This window comes from Melospiza melodia, chromosome 9, assembly GCF_035770615.1.
Source record: "Melospiza melodia melodia isolate bMelMel2 chromosome 9, bMelMel2.pri, whole genome shotgun sequence".
Lineage (NCBI taxonomy): Eukaryota > Metazoa > Chordata > Aves > Passeriformes > Passerellidae > Melospiza > Melospiza melodia.
The window spans coordinates 5,257,007-5,276,315 of record NC_086202.1 but is presented as its reverse complement, the minus strand read 5'-3'; the positions used below and the strand labels follow the sequence as shown (position 1 = coordinate 5,276,315).

At 39.2% G+C, this 19,309-nt stretch overlaps 1 protein-coding gene across 2 annotated transcripts in view; it reads left to right on the top strand.

The window, feature by feature from the left end:
• PLPP4 (phospholipid phosphatase 4) overlaps positions 1-19,309 on the top strand; it is a 46,428-nt gene that overhangs the window by 995 nt on the left and 26,124 nt on the right. Inside the window, exons 2-3 of one of the 2 annotated variants that reach the window (XM_063163099.1) lie at positions 14,498-14,606; positions 18,406-18,496. In XM_063163099.1, the coding sequence (XP_063019169.1) occupies positions 14,498-14,606; positions 18,406-18,496 (200 nt within the window). The remainder of the gene's footprint in view (positions 1-14,497; positions 14,607-18,405; positions 18,497-19,309) is intronic. The other variant, XM_063163100.1, reaches the window with a different exon arrangement.

Sequence of the window (19,309 nt, the reverse complement as noted above, 5' to 3'; positions counted from 1 at the left end):
TAAGCTGTGATATTGAGTTAGACCCGGCGACACTGAATGCTTTGATGAGTCCTTTCTGAACCTCTCATGGTTAATTAATAACTTGTCCAATTTACTGGTGTTTGATTTGTTTTTTCCCCTCGGTGCTCATTTCTCTTGAATATTGATGCAAATCTTTTGATTTGCAACAAAACCCTGTGAGGTGCCTTTGATATCTGTCAGTTCAGTTGCATCTCACTCTGAAAGTAGACCTGTTCCTGTCAACAGAACTCCTTTCTGGAATACATGGAATTACAGGGTGAGCAAAGACCTCAGAGGCTGATGCTACATCAGAACCTTTCAATTCTTTATGATCATGTGTGTAATTCATCACCTGCACCACCCCTGTAGGAGATCCCTACATGTAACTTATTACTATGATATGGAAATCATGAGCCATCATAATCAGTCATTTCTTGGTTGTGCTTCTCTTCTGTCTTTGTTTTCTCTTTAAAAGACTCCATTATTTTCACCACTCTTTTTGCCTTGGTTCCTAAATCCTCTGAGGAGGGGTTGTTAACAGAAAAGCTCTTGGTAGAGTCACCCTAATGGCAAATGCATGTGGAAGAATTTCTCATATTTTCACACAGCTCAGCTCCTGCCTCCTTGGGATTCTGGGGAATAATTCTGGTATTTCAATAGGTCATTCAGAGCTTTCATTGACATCTGAAAGTGATGGGCACAGTAGTGTTCCAAATTCAGGTCAGTGTTTAGTTTCATGAAGAACTGCACTTTATTTGCCGGTCATGGTTGCAAGAATACAATCTCTAGGTAGACCAAAAGAAAAGACCTTTCCTGTTCAGACAATATTAGCACAGAAATGATCTTTTGCTATTGCAATAGTACTTTGTAGCTCTCTCAGTTTTCTAAAGTGGCAATTACATTTTGAAACTTTTCTGCTGCAGAGATTTAAACACTCTGTTTCCTGTGGTTTTACAGCCAGCCAGTGCAAAGGTTTTTATGGAGCATTGAGTTCAGTGGAATATCTTTTCAGGAGGGAACATTCACTGGTGAAATTGGAAACCCTGGGACTGGAATCTGCTCTGCTGCAGAGGAGATTTCTAGGAATGGAAAGGCTGCACAGGTTCCACTCCCTGGGAGAGGAGTGCCATTAGCAGAAATGAGCTGGGGCTGAGCTCATCCCTGTGCTGAGTGCCAGGAAATGAGGAGCTGGACAGGAGAGGGGCTCTTTCTGAAAAGGTCTGGATGGCTTTGTGTCATTACCAGCCCTTGCAGTGTCAGAAGCCTCCTGACCTTGAAGGGAATGGTTCCACAGCAGTTTGAGAGTTCTGAAGCATCTGTGCCTCCCAGATGTCTTTGGGCTTCAACCTAACAGCTCATGTCACTCACAGCAATAGACTGGCATGTTTTGTACCACAGAAAGCACAAGAAAAAGGTGCACATTCCACTCTGGAGCTTCGCTTGGTAATAAATGTCATTTCATCAAAATGGAGGTGTGAAAACTTCTGTTGATGATTGCTGAAATTGAATGTATTGCCAATTTCAATGTTATTTTAGCTCAAGAACAACCATGTTTTCTGTGTTTAAGACTGGCAATCTTTTTTCCCTCCAGTTGCCATAATTATCAACGTCAGTCATTCCATCAAAGGCAGAAACCTGTACTTGTTATATAAGATCTCTTCCATCCTGCAGATGGGCACCCTTAGAAGCAATGCACATTTTTGGTAGTTGAGTATTGATTTGGTTGAATTCAGCAGCCATCTAGGGAGGATAAGGATAACAACTGACTCAGTTCTAGGTGTTGTGTTCATGGCAATTGCTGAGAGCTCATTTAGCAATTAAAGACCAGATTAGGTATTGAAATTTAGCAACTCAAGCTTCTCTGCCTTCACAGAGATCTGTGCTAAAGGGCATTTTAGCCCTCAGGATTTAGTGGTATTGAAGGAGGGATTAGTTAAGAGAGATTTATTAGAAGGACTGTGTCTGCCTGAAACTGAGACGCAGGAGTTTAAAAACAAAAAAAGACAACAAACCCAAACTCCAAACAGCAAAGAGTCCAAACCCAAAAACAAGTGATTGCAACAAAAAGAAGCCACCTAAATACAAACTTTGCTGCAAAGTTAAATAGGTATTCTTTGAGTACCTTCAGCAAAATAGCTTTCAAGCTGCAAGTTACAAACTGCAAGGATAGTGGTATTTCTGTTCTGCTCCACAGTTTCTCCCAGTTTCTTAATTATCAAATTTATTTTTAGCTTTCAAAATATTTGTCCTTGCACCTTTTGATTGGGCTGACCTGATCCGATGGAACCTGGGTGGTTTGTTAATAACAAGGGGAAGAAAATTCTCATGCTATAACTTGACTATTACTTTATGAACTTTCAAATATTTTCCAATCAAATCTAGACTTTGATCAATTCCCGCTTCATATTTTTGTTTAGGTTTTTACTTATTAAGGAATATTTGTGAGTACAGAACTGAGTTTTATTTTTAAAGTGAGGTTTTCATGTAAACTCTCAGAAGTAGAAGTGGTCTGTTGTTTAATATACCAGCCATGAGGATGTACTGTTTACAGGAAAAATCCAATGCTAATTTGAAGAATGATTGAATTAGGGTCTTGCAGCTCTGTTTTCCTTCATTTTTGTACTTACTTCTATGACTTGGAGCATCTTAAAATGCCTGATTAATGCTAAAACATGTTAAAAATGACCAAACTTTCATCTCCATGTGTGCAGTAGCATTTGTCACTTACAGGTTGCTTGAAGAAAGCAAATGGTTTTTCCTGACTTGCTTTTATTCAGATAAGCCAATTATAAAAGGATTTGTGAGCTAGTCTGATAGTTTTACACAGGAGTGTTGCCCTTAAAACAAAGTTTTTCATCTGTCCCAAAATGAATTTACTGAGTGGTAGCTCAGAGTGAGCCTGAGGGGTGTCTTTATTTGTTAGTGTTCTGTTTTAGGTGTTTTCTAGGAGGAAAACTTTTTGCACCTGTTTCAGAAGTTTTGGAAGATCCCAGTGATTCCTCCTGGCAGGGAGAGAGGATTTGTGTGTGTTGTTGTACATTTAACCCAAGGACTTGTCAGCAGCACGTCACTGATGTTTAGAGAGCTAATTGATTAAAAAGGCAAAGTCTTTCAAGGATTGCTCCATCAAACCTCGAGCTCTTCAGTGCATGTGATGTGATTAAAATATAAATGTCATTTGGAGTAATTGGATATCTCCCCCACAGCAGAGTCTCATTAGCAGCCTCCCTTGGGAATAAATGTTTATCTGCAGGCTAATATACAGATATATAATGCACTTGTGTGAGTTTCCAGCACTGAGCAATGCTGACATCCTCTGTGTGTGTGCCACGTTCAGTTGCTGGTGTAAGTAAATAAAAGCTGTTTCTGCGCCTCTTGTGTTTCTTACAAGTTTACAGTATTAATATTTTAATCAAGTTATGAATATGCATGAAATAATTTGGTGTGCAAAGCTCTTTCAAGTCGCTTTCTTTGTCAGGGGATGTTGTCTTCTGGATATCCTGCATGTGTTGCCTTTAGAAATGATACTGTGTATTGTCTTGTTAACACAGCCAGAAAATCAATTACCCGAGGAAATTCCTCAGTGCTGCACTCCTGCACTGCTCTTCTCCCAGACTGGGTTTGCCTTTTATCTCTCCTGTGGATGGGAGTTTTGGAGGACAGACTGAGCTGGAAATTGTGACTGCAGGTGGCAAAAACAAGATGGTTTTGAGAAGAAATCACCAGAATGAGACATTAAGATTTATTTTCTCATTCTGACTCAAATGCTGTGAATTTACACCAATCAGTTGGACCAAGAACTCAATGCCCCCCTTAAGCCTTGGCTCTCTAGTGAATGTTTCAAAGTAGGTATTTGGCCACTTCTTACTGGTTTGTGCCCTCTGTTCTCAATTTTAATATCCCATAAATCTGACTCTGTTTGGAACCTGATCTTTGGCTTCTGATCCTCAGTCTTGAACTTAATTTCTAATTTCTCTCATTTCTCATCAAGAAAACAAGGGCAATCCTTCTTTTTCTCACCCTAATCCTTTAGTTAATTGATAAATTCTTTGTCATGAGGTAGCCAAGCACATTGAACAGTCTTGGAGCTTTTTCAGCGTTAGTTTCACAAACAGTAATGACAATAGGAAATGAAAACATCAATAAGCTTGCTAACCTGCTTTAAAACAGGTGCATTGTTGTAAGCTTTAATTTACATGTGATTAAAGTGAGGGAAAGATTTGTTTTGTGGTGCAGGTAGAAGTCTAATTCACTGAGTAGGGTTAATGAAGAGGAAAGGGCAAGACCTGCTGTAGAAAAGAGCTTTTCTGGTGTCTGGGATCTGAGAGCACCTCTCAGAGGTTGCACATTGAGCAGCAGATTTGTTCCAGTGCTCAGCAGAGTCAGTCACACCTTTGAAGGGATGGGAGAGCTGGAATGGATCTCCTGATATGCCACAAAGCAAGCTGAATTTGAACTTTGCTCTGTGTCCTGCACAGGTTACTGTGAAAACACAAAGCCCTAAATTCCAATAATACCTGGTGTCACAGGAGGAACAGAACAAAATGTGAGTGTGCCTGCCCTGTGTGTGAGTTACCAGGGAGCTCACAGGAACCTTGGGGCTGTTTTGGGTTTTGGGGGCAGGGGGCTGCAGGGGTGGCTGTGATGATCTGATCTCAGTCTGCATTCCCCATCCCCTGTACCACTGCAAGGGAGGAGGGAGAAAAAATTCCACATTAAGCTTGGGGAAAGGGGTGGGAAGATGTTTTAAAGGTTAGGTATTATTTTCTCATTTTCCTGCTCTGACTAGACTAGTTTCTTTCAGTCAAATCTGTTTTTCCCATGACAGTAACTGCTGAGTGCTCTCTGCCTGCTCTCACTCTGACTCAGGTGCCTTTCTGTGAATTTTCTCTCCCCCATCTAGCTGAGGAGGGGAGTGATGAAGCAGCATCCACTCAGAGCCATCCTGCTGTTCAGCTGCTTGGTGTTTCAGCCAGCTGATTCTTCTGATTCCATTGTTCTGTGCTTTATTTATTGGAGTAGGGTAGGATTTTACTGACTTTGATAACAGTTATTCAGGAGAAATTGTACCTACCTGTCTTTCTGTGCAGACTCTGGTCTGAGCAAAAGACAGATTATTTTTACAGACTGTTGTATCAATGCTTCTAGATTGTGGAGCTGAATTATTTCATTTGTGTTCCCTGAGTGTGGGGGAAAGAGGGAGTGAAAGAAGGGGAAGGGGATTTAATGGCAGGAATCGTAATTGTCCTGCTAACAGGATGGGATTTACAGTGGATATCCATGGCTAAACTCCCAGCTGAATACATGCTAAAAGAGGATCTTATTGTAAATGCCAAAGCATCTGCTCCAGATTTTTTGAGGAGTAAATGGTGACTTTGTGTCTCTTGTTGAGTCTTGTTGTTGAATCCCATTTACTCACAGGCTTGGGCACTTTGTGTTTATTTGCTCCTAGCCTGATTGAGGATGTTTGATAGGGAGAATGCTACTGATAGGCTTCCTGGGGGGAAAATTTGCCTTTAATAAATTGATTCTTATACTTTGATCTAAGCACAGTTAAGACAGGGCACAACTGTGGTTCTTATGGGAAAGAATTTAATAAAAATTATAGTCTTACTGCTGAGAATGTACTCATATCTGGCACAGTAAATCAAGATCTTTATGGTCTCCCAATCTGTCAGTGACTTTGAAAAGCCAGTACTTGGAAAGAGCTGGCAGAATTATTGGTGCTAAAAATGAATTAAGGATAATATTTAGTGTGTCTTGTAACTTTTTTGTGTAGTGAGGACTGTGCTGGTAAGTGAGGACTGTGCTGGTACTGAACAGGGGATGCCTGAGTGCTGCATTATCATTGGGAGGGAATGAGGGAGGGACAGAGATGAGATAGCTGGGAGGGGGAGCTTTTGTCACACAGAGAAACTCAGCATGGTTGTGAGTTTACCCCAACTTTCCGTTTGGGTCTGAACATACTCAATAGTGTGTGACATGCAGATATGAAAAAAAAGGAAAAAAAAAGAAACTTTACCAGACTCATCTCCATCAATTTGCTGTGAAGCTGTGTAGTTGTGCAGGGAACTGTGGAGAGTTTGACTGAAAACAGTTTGAGATGTAATCAAAATAAGCATTAAAAACATCAAGAGGAAAATTTTGACTGTCTGCAGTGTGTTTGGGTTCATTATTCAGGCATGTACTTAGTTAATTTAAGCCTGTAATATGAATTCTGTTTTTCACTTTAGGATGATGTACAGCTGCCAGCTTTGACACTTCTAATGGCTGCACAACTCATTATTTTGTTTTCCTCTCCTTTCTCCTCCCCAAACACACACATTAAATGGCCTTTGTGAAATATCTTGTATCATAGGGTATATTTATAAAAACAGAGGATAGAGGCAACAACTAACACCATAAATAATTTTTTAAGTAAATAAAATAAGAATAATGCAATGAAAGCAGGAGCCAAAAGTTTTCACTAGGCTGATATTGGTTATTTCTATTTAAAACTCCCACTGTTGGTTATTTCTGGTACATTTCTGGATGGCCTGAAGAGTTGCACCTTGACACAACAAGCAGCAGCTCTGACCTCCTTGCCTTGTTTTCCAAGGCAGCCCTGCTCCATGTGAGCAGGGATCACAAGGACTGAGCGGCTCCTTCACCCCAGGAGCAGCTCAATGCCAAAGCAAAGTTGGTTTTGTTTCAGAATGGTTTCTTTTATACTCTGCTGACCAGAAGGCAAAGCTGCAAAGATCACTGTCATATTTTCTGAAAAATCCCCTTGCCCAGGCTTTTTCTCCTGGGAAGCTGAGAAGCCTCAGAAAAAGGAAAACAATATTATCTCATTTGCTTCTCCTATGTTTTGCTGCTTTGGAATGTGGCTGGAGATTATTTACCCACAGGTTATTGTTTCATTGGTTTCATGTGAATTGTTTTGACTTAATGACCAATCAGTGCCAAGCTGTGTCAAGGCTGTGGAGAGAGTCATGGGTTTATTAATAATCTTTCAGCATTCTGTAAGTATCTTTCTGTATTCTTTAGTATACCATTCTTTTTTATAATGTAGAATCATAAAATAATGAATTAGCCTTCTGAGAACATGGAATCAGATTCATCATTCCTTCCTGCCACAGGGCACCCTGAAAATACAAGAGATCACTTTCAATATTAAGTCAAGGAAAGTTGTGAAAATTAAAAACAAGTCAAAATACCTGACTTAGACTCATTTTGCAGCAGTTTTTTTTTTTCATGGCTCAGTATAGTCACTCCTGTCTCCTGCTCTTCTGATCAAAGCTGCAGTGCTGCATGACCAACTGTTCCCTCTTTGTTCCTTCCACTTCCAAACATCCCACTCCTGTGAGGAAGATAGGATGCTGAGAATGCTGCATTGAAGCTAATTAAGTACTCTAAGGCCTGGAAACCCTTTTATTCCCATGGAATGGGAGTTTACTAGATTCACAATAATGATACTTAATGATATTTAGCTCCACTTGCTAGCAAAGGCTCAGCCCCTAACAAGGACAATGCATGGACTGGAAGTTTTTGGAATCTCTCAGGTGCACAAGAACAACTTCCTAGCTGTGTTAACCTCTTGTTGTTGTGCTGTTCTTGCATGCTCAGATAATCCTTTCCCTTTTCTCCCTGTCACAGGATGGAAATTTTTTACTTAAAGAGAATTCAAATGCTGAGAAAACAGGGACAATATAATTGAAGTGCAAAGAAACCCAGCATTAGCTTCTAAAACTCCTCTCCAGGCTGTTCTTTCTTTTTCAGCATTGTGAAAAGATTGTTGGTTTGCTCTTTCATATTATGTATTCTAAGTATATATCTTATTTATGTGTGATTTCATAAGCTGCAGGACTCCTGTTGTGAGCCTGCATTGTTTTTAGTTTGAGATCTGAGCTTTAAAGTGAGCCCAGGCTCCACAGCTGTTGCCTCCTTGCTGGTGCAGTGTTGGCTGCAAGGAGGAGAGGCCATTCATCTTTGGAAGAAGTTCTACCCTGACATAAATCTGTAAAATGAGTGGAAATGTCAGGCAGATCTGGGAAACCTATCAGTAAGGCTGAAGGAAAATACTGGAAACTCTTTTTTTAGAACTTCAGGGAAATATGACAGCTGTGGTAATGTGTGTGTGTGTTTTAAAACCACATCAGAATTTATTTTCCATCTTTTCTTAATCAAAATGATTTCTTGTATATCTGAAGGGCTAATGGAGGCATATGTGCTAATTAAATGTCACACTGCAATTGCTAGCTAATTTAAAGTATTCAGAAATATTTTCCATCAAGCCATTCTGATTCATCTGAAGCTAAAGCTACCCTCCAGAACCAATCCTCTATTTGCCAGTGACATAAAGTAATAACCCCAAAAATATTGCCCATGCCCTTTGTCTTTATCAGTCCCAATAAAGCTCTATATGGGGATTTCAAATTGTTAATCAGAAATAGTAGGTGTAAATGCTGCATGGCATTGTACTGGAAAATAAAAAGTTTTTAGCTTTTAAAAAGGGATAATTTATTGATACTGATGTTTCTGTGCCAGTGTGAGGGTACAGTACTTAATTGGTTTTAGTGCAGTTAAAAAATGATATTTAAAGTAACACATTTCCATGAAAGTCTGTGAGAAGCAATAAAACATTAGGTCTGTTAGATGGGAACACCTCATTTGCATTCAGTACCTATTGCAATATAAATTAGGATATATATTTAAAATTATAATATATATTTAAAATTAACTCTTTCCTTTGCTTTCTCTGGAGAAGTTAAAGCTGTTGCTGGGTGTTTGTCAGCTGTGCCTACTTGGCATGTGTAGTTAATAAAGTCCAGTTAGTAAACAAACTGCAGAATTCAGAGTTACTGACACTGGAATGGTTTGCCCAACCTTGCTTTGTAAAGTCACATCAAGAAACATCAAATCTCTTGACACCCAGTGTTGTGCCTTAACTACAGAGAACATTTCTATCAAAGTAGAGTTTATATTATTGAAGTTATATTTTTAATTCATGCCAGCTTCTCCCTTGCTCATCATTCATAATTGAGTCTTGGCCAGGTGTATTGGAACCCTTCTTGATGGCTGAGGAGCTGTGGATTTCCCAAATTACTTTAGATATGAAATGGCTCAGATCTCTTTGCTTGTGCTAACCTCTGAGCTGGCACAAAGCTGTCTCATCGTGCTGGTACCCACAGGCAGCAGCATTTCAGAGGCTGTATTGCTCCAGCTCCTTGGAGAGCAGAATCAGGGTGATAAACCACAGGCTTTGCTTCCTATCTCCCCTCATCACTGTCCCCTCTCATTCAGTTTTGTTAATTTTATGTGCCAGCCGCAGAACTTTTCAGGCTTTTCATATTTTGTCAGTTTTTGCAGGAATTTGTACAATAACATCTAAGAATTTATGGAGTTTTTTTTTTCATAATATTATTTTTAGGCAGAAAACAAACCTAGCTTTTCTCATGGCTTGAGAATCAGTTATCTCTCCAGGTACATCAAATAACATGACATGAATGCTTTCCCCACTATTAGTGTGTTTCAGAAAGGGAAAATATTGAAGTCTTGAATTCAAATGTGAGCCAAGGTGAGTGAAGAGTGTTCAGTGCTGATGCAAACTCTGGGCTCTCTCTCTCAGCCTGGATCACTTGTGGGAAGCCCCTAAAGCAAATCCTGAGCTATGAATTGTGCACAGCCTCTGTAATTAGGGCAACTATTACCAACTTCAGCACCACTGACACCACTCTCAGCTTTGCAGAACAGCTGATTGCACAATTGAACATGGCAGGCACACCAGGCAAGCTTTCACTACTAGCTGTGAGACCCAGTTTGGGGAATACTGGAGGAAATATCCTTGTAGAAACATGCAAAATGGAGTTCCAGGAGTCCCAGTTAACCTGTGGTTTTGGGAGAGGCAGCCGTGTTTGTTCACACAGAGTTCTGCAGGCAGGGAATGGTGGTCAGGGCCAAATTTATTCCCCACAAGCCCCCAGAGGTGATTTATAAGTGAAGTTGATGAACATCTGTTATCTTTTTGTTGTTTGCCCCAGTGGGGACATGCAGACAGAGCCATTTGAGGATAAAATCTGTTTATCAAGAGATGAAGCTTAGAAAAGAGGAGGGACATTCATGGGGTGTCTGGGATGAAAATCTGGGTGTCACAATGCCAAGTTTCTTTCATTCTCTACTTTACCATCCCATGTGTACTGCTCTGTCCTCTCAGTTATTTTCACTTGGTATTTGGGACAAGATTTGTCTGTGAGACAAAAAGTAAGAGGCAAAAACCCTCAATTTCACCCTTCTCCTACCAACCAACCAACCAACCAACCAACCAACCCCTCTTCAGCTGATGCTCAGGACCAGACAGAAATTTAAACTTTGGTGTGGTTCATGCAGCTGAGGGCCAGGCACTGGTGGAAACAATAAGCTGAGGTGCCACACAACATCCTGCTGCTGCTTATGGGGATGAAAACCACTGTGGAAAACCAGGTCAAAACCTCTGTGAAGATATTTATGCTCTGTTTGATTCCTCCACTATCAGTGAATGGTTTCATAAAAAGATAACCCCCAGTTATTAGCCCACAACATCACAAACCTGCTTTTAGTGAGCTGTTACCTGGCTCTGGCTGGGATGTGGTGCTGGCATGAAATGATCCTGAAGGGCTGCACGCTGTGAAATGGAAATGAAGTTAATGTACCTCGAAGAGCTGGGAAAGAGCAGCGTTTTTACTCCGTGCTGCCATGGCCAAAGCAACCCCAGGGACTGGGGCACCTGTTGCTCATTGATGTTTTTAATGGAGTTTGAGCTCCTCTTTCCCTTGGGTTGCTTTGAAAGTCACAGTTAAAGGCTCTCCACGTTAATGGAAATGCTTTTATGCCTTAAAGATTTCATCAGGCTGAAGTGTTTGAAATCTTGCTTGGTAAGCTGTTAAAAATGTAAAAAGGAAAAAAAAGGCCAAAAAGCTGAGATAAAATTTTTCTGTACTAAAACAAAGGAAGTTTTTTTGGCCCACCAGGGGACACTTTCATGGCTGAGGTTGTACTTTGGGCCATAACACAAAAGGATCAAAACCAGTTTTCTCTGTCCAAGGCCTGCACTCATTTCTCATCACATCTAGTCCTTAAAACAAACTTGAGCTGACTTTTGAATAGTGATAGACTGCACTTCTGGTTGGGACAAAGGAACAGAAATCCAAATGTCAGGCAGCTTAGAAGCCAGTGTGTCCTCATGATTGTTTAATGGAGCACAAAGGGAATTGCCTTCAAGCTAGTGAAATCTCATATCCACTCACCCATTGGTGATGCTTCACAAAAGAAGAGAATTGTTCTCTTATGAGTCTTGGCATAAAAATTTAATTAGCAGTTGAGCTCTTTGGGAAGATGAAAAAAAAGTTATTTCTTTTTTTACAGTCTCTCTCTTTTAACTGTTTACTTTCTATTTCTGTATTCTTTCCAGAGACATCTGCTGCCTTCTGCAGCTATATTTTTTCTCCTTCACCAGTGATTCTGAAATTATTTTGCCCAGTTTCAGAAAACTTTTTTGTTTGTTTGTTTTCTGGGGGTTTTTTTGCATTATGTTGCACTAAATTTGAACACAGTTTTGGGAAGGTATTCAGAACACAAGTCAAAGTAATAGATGAAAACTTAATCAGACAATATATAGTGGATAAAGAACTGCTGCTGTTGCATAAAATAATAATAATTGCAGTCATTGATGGATTTGTTGAAATTACTCATTCCATATATGAGTACAGATGAGTATATATTAATATATATTAATCAAAAAAATCAGTCCTCACCTGAAATCAGATCCTATTTATGTTATTTATTACATTTTCATCTCTTTAGCATGAGTTATTTTGCTCTTAAAGGCATTAAATCTTATGACAGTATGTATCTGCAATGTCCCAGTGTGTTTCCTGTGAGAACTGAATTTGGTTTTTAAAAAATTCCTCAGATTGAAACAAAAATAATTTCAACTTTCTTACATCATGAGGGGCAGAAAACAAAAGATCAAGAAGAGCCCCAAACCTTTAACTCTGGTGGCATTTGTTCACAATGTCAAATGTCCTAACATCAAATTAATTACATTTCTGATCCAATGTGACAAATTCTCCAGAAGTGCACTGGTGTGTTGTGATCGCCTTGAAGCTCAGATGTTTGTATGTGGTTTGTTCTCTGCAGTTACCAGAAATACTTCAAATAATGCACTTTAGGACTCTCTTAATTGAAACTGTAACCAGACCTGCTTGCATTATCTAGGGGTTGACCTTTATTTTTCCAGTTGAAAACTAGAAAATGAATTGTTCTTATGGGTGATATGGAGCTGTTCTTCTTTAGAAATGTTTCCTATTTTCATGTCTTGCACAAGCCACTGTCTTTTAAACTTCAAAAAGCTTTGTTTTCAGTTTGAAAACACTGAAACAAATTGTTTTGACGCTTCTGAAGTTCACCTTCCTTGGGAGAGCAGGCTCAGACTCTGGGTTGGAGAAGCTGAGCACAACAGCAAATATTCCCCTTGCAAAACCAGACTCCTTAAGCTCCCAGAACAATCTTGTTGTCCATGTAGGCCAGCACAGGAAACAGAAATATTGTTAAAAGTGACAAGGCTGTGTTTGACCTTCTTTGGTCCTTAAATTTGGTTGTTTTCCTTTAGGAAAGTATCACTGGAGGAGTTCTGGGGACAGCCAAAGGTGACACAGAGACTCCATCATAGAAGGCATGAAAAGACACTTTATTATTATAAATCTGCAGTTCTTACAGAAACAATGGTGGATTTAAGACCTGATTGGCCTTTAGGAATCCTCTCTCACACTCTTGGTGAATAGCACACTGGAGAACCATATCTATAAAGAATGGTTACAGAAAGAGAGATAATCATTGCGTGAATTCTTTCCTCTGAAGTTTCCCACAGCTTCCAGGATTTTCCTGGGAGAGCCATGTCTCTCTCTGTTCAGAGGATGTGTAATTACTGCAGGAAAGGAGAGGCAGAAGAGGTCAGGGAGTCTGAGTGTGCTCAGGTAAAGGGGTCAGAGAAGGGTTTGGGGTGGAAAAGACCTTTGAAGGTGTCCTAGTTCCTTTCCCTGCCATGGGCAGAGGCAGTGGCTTGCTCCTCTTGAGGAAATTGCTGACCCAGCTGGGTTTTTTGAGGTTTCTCTTCCCTGGGGAGAGCTGCATGTGTGAGTATGGTTTCATTTCACTCTGCTCTGCAAATTGCTTTGGGCTTTTTCTCTTTACAAAGTCACCTGATGTAAAACCTGGGTTTGGAGAGGTTTAAAACCCTTGGCTTCGGAAAACTTCCAGTAAATAAAGCTTTGGGCTGCTACACCTCTGAGTTCTGGCTCTGGTTTATCAGGTGGGACCAACCTGCAGAAAACTCCCTGTGTGCTCCCTCAGCACCCATCCCTTGAGCCCTGATAACCCAGACCTGAAATGAGCAGTGAGAAGCAAAAGCCAAACTTCCCAGGCTGTCTGACATTAATTCAAAGCCCAGAAAAGTTAAATAGCACTGAAGAGCTCTGTGAAAAAAGGAGGATGGTTTAAATGAAGTGAGACAATTTAGGTAGTCATGAGGAGCTTCTGAAACTTCCAGCTGCATCCACAGATCACAATTCTTGCTTTTTCTTTCAGTGCGTGACAAAAGATACCCACAGCAATTACTATCTACAGAACAATGGGACCTCAGCATTTATTTTGATGCCCTTAATTGCAAAATAACATAATTACAGAATGATGAGGTTTTTTAGTGTGTTTGTTTGGGTGGATTGTTTTTGGTTTTCTGGATTTTTTTTTTTTGGTTTTCTGTTCTTTTGGGTTTTTTTGCTTTGTAAGAGGGCTAATAGACACAATAACAAAATGAAAAGTGTTTTGATAGAATGAGACATTTCTAGTAGACTTAGATTCTTCTTAAGCTTGACAGCCCATCCTGTTTTAGGAGTAAGTCTCTTTTGGAGATATTCTCTAAGTTATCTCTTTTTTCTATCAGTGGAAGAAATTTTCTGGGCTGCTTCTTTCTTTTGCTTTGTGATCCTGCAAATGCAACTGTCGTGTTTCAAAGTCTGAATCTTGACATTTGAAAGGCATTTAATATTTTACATTTGTTACATAATTTTTTTAGGAATTATAAACAATAATTATAAAAGGCTGGCATACATGGTTGTAAATTGATAGTAAATGACTACATGATTTATTTAATCTCACAGTGATATTTGCACACTTTTACCCAAAAAAAGAGAGAACAATTTATTCTCCACAGTAATGTTTATGGAACTTTTATAAAGTTGTAGACCAACTTCAAAGGTGTAGACTTTTAAAACCCATTTTCTGAAGGGTGTATTTATAAAATTTCTTACTAAAATGCAGTGAGGTGGGATGGCAGTATAGCAATTTATTAATAGGGATAATTCATGCGTGCTATGTCATAGTCAAGTTTGGGAGAAATTCTAAATGAGCAGAACTCTTCTGGGGGTTTTTGATCATCACTTCAAATTGTGAAAAATTTGTATCTTTCATTGTTTTTTTCCAGTTTTACGGAATTTTTGGATCCATTCCAGCGAGTGATCCAGCCAGAGGAGATCTGGCTGTACAAAAACCCCTTGGTGCAATCAGACAACATCCCCACACGGCTCATGTTTGTAAGTACCTAAGGGCATCTGATGGCTGCAAACTGAGTGAATGTTCCTTTGATAAGCAGCAGGAAATATTTCACAAGTAGAGGAAGTTCCTTTAAACCTAAAGTCAATTCTTTTCCAAGCCAGTGTTGTCCAAAATGTAGCAAATGATGGGAAGTCTTTAAAAAGCAGCATTATGAGATGACTGAATCTATAAATGTTGATTTTTCAGTTTAGGATTCAGAGCAGTGGTAGCTGAGAGGGATGTGAGAGAAATCAGTAGAGAAGTTTTTTCAATTAGCTGGTTGTGTGACCTGACAAAACCTTGCCATGCTCTTAGAAGGTTAAGTGCTTAAATTTTGAGATCCAATTTGTTTTAGTCATGTTAAGCACTGAGATACTGGACTCTGAATAATCTTTTTTTTTTTTTTTTCCCTAGAGGCAAAACCTTTGTTTTAGCTTCTGCCAACACTAAATATATCACAGAGCTGCCCTGCTGTCACTGCTCCTCTGGCTCTTCCCTGCTCAGCACATGCAGGCTGGATGGCTGAATTTGGTTATCAAACTTCATAATTTTGATAACCTTCACTAGCAATGATTAATAATCATGATAGTCTCTATATATGACTGCAGTAAAACACACCAACTCAGAAATGCTGAAATTATGGCTCTAGTTCAGGCTGTAAAAGTGGTAGTTCAGTCTTTCCAACAGCTGCCTCAAAGTCACCTTTCCCTGAGTCTTCAGTGAACCCAGGGTTTTACTTTTCAAACTTGAATTCAGATTAAATGCAAATCAGCTATATAATTTCTATTCAACTTTTTTAGAAATGCTTAATCCTTCATTTATAATGAAATTTTAATTAAGGAACCGTTTAAAGGCACCTCCTGCATATCAGGCAACCATTTATCCCAACCTTCTAAGGCAGAGGCTGAAGGCCTGATTTTTAAATTTGCCTTTATAAACAAGAAACATTTTCTTTATATTGCATTAAGAAGCAGCTCTATTTTGGACTTTTTAATCTTGGATGGAAGAAAATATATGTTTTTCCTGAAACAGAAGACAGCTGTGCAAAAAACTTAAAAACCAAAAATCAAATAACAAACAAACAAAACAACCCCCAAGCCAAACATTAAATTGTTGTGCTGGGAAAGACTGAGTTTAATGGTGTGGTTTTTGCTCATGCTCAGCATTACTTTCCTGCATGGTTCCTCTGATGTGTTTGGAACAGAATAGTTCAAGAACCAAGAGTGAATCATTGCACAGGGTTTTGCTGCAGAGGGGAAATGAGTTTTGAAGCCATTTGGGATAATCATTAATCCATCCTCTTATTCCCCAGGGGAATAAGGCACTGGGAAGCACAATTCTGGGATATAGTTATAATATATTCCCATAATAATATTCCCATTTAATATGTTCCCATAGCTCCAGATTTTGGCAAAGTTTATGGTGGTGGAACTTTGAGGCAACTCTGTGTCAGTAACATTTGTATGGTCTGTATTCTCTTTCTGGTTCAGATTTTAAACAATCAACAGCTTCTTAAATTAAGAAATATGGGTAATTTCTATATATTTTTCATATTTTTTTAAATTTAAAAGAAGAAAAATCCTACTCTAACATTGCTCACAAGCTTTCATTATGGAAAGAATTTGTTGCCACCACCATACTCCAATATTGAAATTATGGCCATGGCTTATCAGAAAGCAATCTGTATGAATTTATGATTTACTGGATTATTTTATTTGCTATGAGAGACTTGAATTCAATAGAAACGTTGTGAATGCACATCCAAATTAGACAAAGATGATTTCTGCATGGGGAGAAAAATCTGGGAAGAGCTGAGCCTGGTTCTGTGTCTATCAAAGGATATTCCTTGTCTTGCAAAGTGCAGGTAACTGCCAGCTTTCCCTTGGAAAAGTGGGATTCTGTCCCTGTAACTTCAGCATTGCCAGGATGAATAATAAATGACAGAGATTTTGTCCATGTGTCACAAAAGCCTGGCAAGGCAGGAATATTTCACTGCTGGGAAAGGAAACAGCTGAGATGCATCTGAGGAGAGTATTGCTCATTAGAATGTTGCCAAATCTGTTTTAGATATGAGCCATAGAGAAACTTTTTTGCAAAATAAATAAAAGGAGTCTGTCACAAGCCAAAATTTCTTTGTGTGTGCATTTTGCTGCAGAATAAAGAGCACCTTCCAGCTAATGCTTTTGTGTAAGGAGCAGCAATGCACCATGGACATGAATAGTTCATCTCCCTAAAAAATTCACATGCTTGTAAAATCTGAGGAAATCTGCAGTTTTACCAGATTTCTGAAGATGGATGGGGAAGTGGTTTGGAGCAAGCTGCCACTTGAATGCTATTCTTTGTTGATAATTTCTGATGCTCCTGCTTGTTCAAAAGATTTCTGACTCCATTAAACCACCACTATGAGCCTGTCAGCCTTGGCTGTATTTCTGCATGTTCTTCAGTCTGGATGCAGATATTTTTCATCATTTTTTTTTCCTGGTGGCAATCTTTATTTTTAAGAATGAAACTACAAATTCTAGGATTTGCTTCAGTTTTTTTTTTTTTTTTTTATTTCACACTGTGTCTGAAAGCAGAAATTAAATTGTTGATGAGGAGAGAGAGAAGTGAATATTTCTGGAGCAGTAATGTGGCATTGGCATCCAAACTTGAATTTCACACATACTTAGGGGGAGATTTTAAGTGGAAGTGACTCCTCTTTTTGCACAAATTCTGGTGCCTGCCTTCCTAAATGTAGAAAAGGGGAACAGACTCCAGCCTTTGTTTTAATCTGCATGGTTGACTGAGTTAGTATTTTGGATATGCAGGCAAGGACAATCTGGTGCAAGATGCACAGCCAAAATCACAAACATATTCTACTCTCGTGTTGTTTCCTACTCAGATTGGCTAAAATCATAAAGTGAGGACTGGGATTAATCTGTGGCATAAAAAGAAGATTTTTGCCATAACATATCTGTCTGGTCTGGTTTTTCTGTCACTGAGGCTATTTAAGAGTAAGGCCCAGTTCAGCTTCAGTAAAGAAAGCATAATCTTACTTAAGACCTGGCACCCCTTGTGCCATTTACAGCTTATTTTTTGCCTTGTTAAAACAAACAAACAAACAAACCCAAACCTCAACCAGTAATATTAACTTTTTTTAAAAAGAATAAAATGTGTGCACTGAGGCACAGATGCCATTTCAGGTTCCTGGTAGGAGGATTCCTGTCCTTCAGCACTGACAATTACAGGATATTCTGTTTAACCAGTGACTAAACCTGTAGGTTCTCAGATGTTGTTTTTCTGAGTTTGAACAAAATAAAGCAGTTTGCTCCACATCTGAACATTTGTAAACAAAAGAATCATAAAGACACAATCTTCCCAATGCATTCAAGCATGACAGTTGAAAAGAAAACAAAAGGAAAGATAAAGAGAATTTTAAAATTCGAAGAGGTTGGTGCTGCTGTCTGAGTAGGGGTGGGTGGGCTGCCTTCCTCAACAATGCACCCTGAGGAAAAAATGTCCAAAATCTGTATTTTGGAATTTTGTGGACCTTAGGGACTGTTACTTTTTTCATTGGAAGAGCTGACATTTCAAATGCATCTCTGGGCAATTACAAATCAATTATAGCTGAGGGCTATATTGGAATATTAATGTGCTCGTCACCCTGGAGTTGCCAAGACAAATCATCCCACTTTGCTTAAGGTCAGGAGTTTGATAAAGATCATTCAGTTTAAATGGAGCTAGCTGCAGCTAATTATTAATCAGTGGGGCAGAGAAGGAATTGATGCTCTCACTCATGGTGTTTGTTATCTCTCACAGGCAATTTCCTTCCTCACACCGCTCGCAGTCATTTTCGTGGTGAAAATAATCCGTCGAACAGACAAGACCGAAATTAAAGAGGCTTTCTTAGGTAATGCATGTCATTCTTCAAGGTGGAAAAGTGTCTGATGGCTCTCAGAGATTGATTCCAAGTGTAGTCCAAGCCTTGAAGAAAACCTGTCTCCATTACAGCCCATTATAGTAATTTTCAGTGCAGTTCCAGGGCATCTTACAGAAGCCTTTGGGCTTATGTGAGTTTGTAGAGGTACAAATTCTGTGCCTTAATTCCACCATTTAGCCAGCAAGGACTGGAATTTGATCAGCAAAGACAGGTCCATCTGAGAGACTGCTCGGATGTATATTTTTTCTGTCACACCCAATCTATTACTTACCTCTTACTTGCAGCTATTCTAAATCAAGGCTTTGACTGGAAAGTCCTGTGCAGCTCAGCTGCTTAGGGTAGAAAATTACTCCTCTCATTGTTTTCTCTGATCTTCTCCTGCAATTTACTGTTACCCATTGCAAAATCCATGCTCTTGGCTCAGTTTTTCTAATTAGAAGCTGTTGTTTCATCCTTAACTGCCAATGGAATTAGCTGTGCACTTAATCCTGGACTGTGAGCAGTAGTGGCTGTGCTATGGGTTAGGTCTAATTACAGCTGTAGGCAGGAAATTGGAGCAGAGGACAATGAAAAGGGTAAGTTTCAAGTTGTTCCAGCTAATTCTGGCTGTGCCTATCTCTTGAAATCTTACAGTGGTATGTACTTAGATCCTTTATATATATATATATAAATAATTTTCAGAGACCAATATTGATTCAAGCACTTTCACTGCCAAGGGATATCTTGAAGCATAAGAACTGCAAATGTTTTTGTTTGCCTTATGTTTGAAATATTCATAATTCT